General features: G+C 37.7%; 1 protein-coding gene across 1 annotated transcript; it reads right to left on the bottom strand.

Moving 5' to 3' along the window:
- Positions 1–2,393: 2,393 nt before the first annotated feature.
- On the bottom strand, positions 2,394–2,792 carry LOC141607601 (uncharacterized). Its single transcript, XM_074426951.1, has one exon. It carries the CDS (start codon positions 2,790–2,792, stop codon positions 2,394–2,396), a length of 399 nt encoding a protein of 132 aa, XP_074283052.1.
- Between the last annotated feature and the right edge of the window lie 1,516 nt (positions 2,793–4,308).

The raw sequence follows: 4,308 nt of genomic DNA, 5'->3' as shown, positions 1-4,308 counted from the left end.
TATTATTTTTTGGCTTTTGTAGATAGTAACATGTGGTTAGGGATACTGGTTTTATGAGTATTGAGTTGTTTTTGTTTACTTTGTTGTTGTTTAAGTTGTTTGGAAGAAAGAATCTAGTAGTTATGTTGTCCGATTATAGAGAGGTTGTCTTTAAACTATTATAACTTGAGATGTATATATTATTTTAATATGATTATAACTGGAGGTGATAGCTTGTTCTTTTACGATTCTAACGATAGGTTACACGCTCAAAATGACCAAGAAACGAGTGAGATATGACCATTTTACGAAAATTGGACAGTGCTGAGAAATGCGTAGGGTACACGATCGAGTAGCCCTTACTCGATCGACTGCACCTCTTGGCACTCGATCGAGTACCCCTTACTTGATCGAGTGGCCCTGGTAATTTGTTGTGCATGCTTCTGACGTTCACCTACTCGATCGAGTAGGCTGTACTCGATCTAGTAACCCCTGTTTTGGGTCATATGCTTATCTTTTGACTTCGTCGCATATCATGTTTAATTCAAAGGTGTTCCTTTGCTTCTTTATGCATTGTTTTATGTATGTGTTGGTTCTGATGCGTAAGTTACCCAATCTTATGATGAGGGGAGTGACATCTTATGATGGGTAAGTGTTTGGTGGGGAGGACATGAGTATATGTGGTTGTGAGTGATGGTGGAAAAGGAAAGGGAAGATTGATTAGTTTATCGAAGCGATGAACATGTTTTATGAGATGTGGTGAGTGATATAATCGCGAGTTTGAGTAATGTAAAGGTAAGTGAATGTGGGGCAAGGGATGATGTAAGTCTATGGAACGTGAGGATAAAAAGATTGAAATGAGGGATGCGAATAGTGGCAAATTGAGGGTGTGTAAGGATTTATGGAGGGAGATAGTTATGGTTGTATTGGGTAAGGATATATGTGATGGTAGGTCATTATAGAGGGATGAAAATGAATAGTGTATAGCGAGATCGAGTTATGCCGCGACGTGTAGGTAGAGACCGAGTTTGGGAATTTGTATCATCAAGTGGTGAAACTGGTGTGTGATTTCCTTGGGCAATTAACGGTATGAAATAAAATTTGGTTTCTAGAGGCAAAAATTTTTTTTGATGCAATTAGTTGAAGAGTAAATGTTGATTTTGTGGACTGATTGGTGACAAGTGTGAGTGATAGCATGATGAGAGAAGATCCATGGTAAGAAAGAGTGAGATGGTACTGATATGAAATAATAGGATTTGAGTTTTGGAGGAATGAGAAGGTAACCTGAGCACTAAAGAGTTAGGTAGAAGAAATAATGAGTTGAATTGTTAATTGATTTTGTCGAGTGTAAAGGGAAAACAATGGAGGGAGTGAACTAAGAGAACGTTGAATGAAGTTAAAGAGCATGAAAGTAAGGAATCATAGAGATGTATCATATCATCATGAGAGGCTGTGAATTAATGGTTATATAGGAGTTTCGGGATAACATGTTAACTATGAGTTTCGAGGAATTAAGGAGAGTAAAAAGTTGGTAAAGTATTGACACGATATGAGATTTGGTGGTCAGTTGGGTGACGATACAATTAAGGATAGAATGAGAATGAATGTTCAGGTAAATTTTGTTGATGGATTTGACGTTCGATATTTGGGATGTTAACCGAAGATGGGAAAGGAACCGTGATATTTAGAGGTGAGTGTAAGAGATTGTTATGCGAACAATGGTGGTGTTGTCACTAGTGGTCAAGGGTGATGATAAGTAGGAAAGATAGCCATTCTAAAGAGGTTGATTTTTTAGAGGCCGGATTGATATGTATGGTTGTGAGAGCGCATGAGATGTGGGTATAGGAGGCGGTTACTAGTAGTTGAGTATTAATGGCATGGTTACATTTGTCAGGAGGGGGTGATAATGATGCGAATGGAAGAATGTGTTATGAGGGGCATACGAGTTAAGCTCGGACGAGAGGTGACCGTTATCAGGTGGTAACTTACGTGATCAGGATTGGTTAGTTAGATTCGAATACGGGTCTATGATATGTATAAATGTTTGTGTGAGGTTCTGACCTTACGAGAAGTGGTATGGTGTGATAGTTATAAAGTTGTTATCTGAATGTTCTGTAATATATATTGGGTACGGTAACCTAATGGAATGATATTCAAAAGTGATAGTTTGGGTGATCTGGCATAGCTAGTTATACTTGTATGTGTATTCATGATATATGTTTATTTCGTGAAATGGTATGGATGTCATTCATGAGGTTCTTATCTGTTTATCTCGTGTAATATGTTGCGTTGTGACCTAGTAAAGCGGTTTTGAGTAAGTTTTCTTATCCTTGAAGTTATACTATGTCAGTGTTTATAGGATTGTATAATTTGCGATGGAGGCCCAATAATTGTGGAGAGTGTTCAACACAGAGTTAATCAGTACTAGCCTGCCTGCATAACTCGGCTTCCTTGATTTTGTTCACAATCCTATCCAATAAAATATGACAATCAGTTTTAGACAATCTACCAGGTTGAATAGGGACCCCCAGGTATTTGAATGGCAATACCCCTTGCTGAAAGCCTGAAACCTGAACAATATCTAACTTCATAGCTTCTGGAACACCATTGAAAACTACCTCTGATTTGGATGGATTAACCCTCAGTCCAGAGGTTGCAGAGAAAGTAGAAAGTGCCCTTAATAACAACATAATAGATTTGATATCACCCTTACATAACATGAACAAATCATCAGCAAACAATAGATGAGTTAACTTCAAGCTTTTGCATAGAGGGTGATATCTAAAGAACCATTTACCAGTTGCATACTCCATAATTCTTGTCAAATATTCCATACAGATACAAAAGATTAGGGGAGACCCCTCTGACCCTTAAACAAACCAAACTGGGATCCATTTAAATTGAGAGTATAGGATGGAGTAGTAATACAGAGCATAATCAATTTCCTAAAATGATCACGGAATTGAAGTGCCTGAAGCATTTGATCCACAAACTACCACTCAATATAATCATAAGCTTTCTGCAGATCTAATTTAAACATACAACTAGGTGAGACCATTCCTCTATTGTAAAGCCTGACAAGGTCTTGACAGATGAGAATGTTTTCAAGAATGCTCCTCCCTTTGACAAAAGCACCCTGGTTCCTACTGATTATATTAGGTAAAACCAGTGCCAATCTATTACACATAATTTTAGAGATGGCCTTGTACAAGACATTGCAGCAAGAAATTGGTCTGAAGTGCTTTACACTAGAAGGTCTCTCTACTTTAGGAATTAAGGTAATGACAGTGGAGTTAACCTGGACAAGAAGCTGCCTAGATTCAAAGAAATTGATGACAGCAACACTGATATCATTATTAATAATTTCCCAAGCATCTTTGTAAAGTTGACTAGAATATCCATCTGGTCCAGGCGACTTGCCATTAGGAATACTAAAGATGTTTTGTTTAACTTCTTCAGCAGTAACAGGTCTAGATAAGATTAGGCAATGCTCCTCAGTACAACATTGGCCCCTCCTAACTACATGTTGTTGCACTGGATCAGTCTACTGATGAGATCCTAGTAAGGTATGATAATATTCTAATAAAGCCAACTAAATCTAAGCTCCCTCAGTACAGAGATGACCATCTTTATCTTCAATTTGGAATAATTATTCATCATCACCCTTTTCTTAATAGCATGGTGAAAAAAAGAAGTATTTAAATCTCCATCAATGGACCATTATAATTTTGCTTTCCGGGCTAAGAAACTATCTCTAGCCATAGTAAGCTCTTTGAGATCACTAGCCAAATCCAACTCCTGCTGAATAACTTCCAGGTCCCCTGGCTTATCAACCAAATCTTTCTGAATATTTGCCAGAGCCAATCCAGCAATAGTTATAGTGTTTTCATTATCAGAAAAGCAAGTATGATTCATTTTTTTAAGGACTGGCTTGAGAGCCTTCAGTTTCTTGATCACTTTAAACATTTTGGTACAAGAATATCCACATCTCCAAACACTGTGAACACTAGCCTTAAATTCTGCAGTTATGCCCCACATATTAAAGTATTTGAAGCTCCTTTTCCCTCCAAAATCAGCTCTCCTATTCACCACAGTACATGGACAGTGATCAAATAAACCTTATGGATGGAAGTGAGCAATATAATCACCAAACATGTCCATATCCATTCAAGATTGCCCATAGCCCTATCCAGTCTACTATAATTTCTCTTAGAAACTTCTTGCTTATTAGACCAAGTAAAAAGTGACCCAGTAGCTGATATATCCTCCATACAGCATAAAGAAGCACACTCTTGGAACTGCTCCATCTCTATTTCAGTAGTATGACCA

This window comes from Silene latifolia, chromosome 10 (genome assembly GCF_048544455.1).
Source record: "Silene latifolia isolate original U9 population chromosome 10, ASM4854445v1, whole genome shotgun sequence".
Classification (NCBI taxonomy): Eukaryota; Viridiplantae; Streptophyta; class Magnoliopsida; order Caryophyllales; family Caryophyllaceae; genus Silene; species Silene latifolia.
The sequence above is the reverse complement of the archived record's forward strand: the minus strand, read 5'-3'. Positions and strand labels throughout refer to the sequence as shown.

What these genes read in the sequence shown, in the direction of transcription:
- LOC141607601 (XM_074426951.1), bottom strand. Translation starts at nt 2,792, where the DNA reads ATGGAGTATGCAACTGGTAAATGGTTCTTTAGATATCACCCTCTATGC.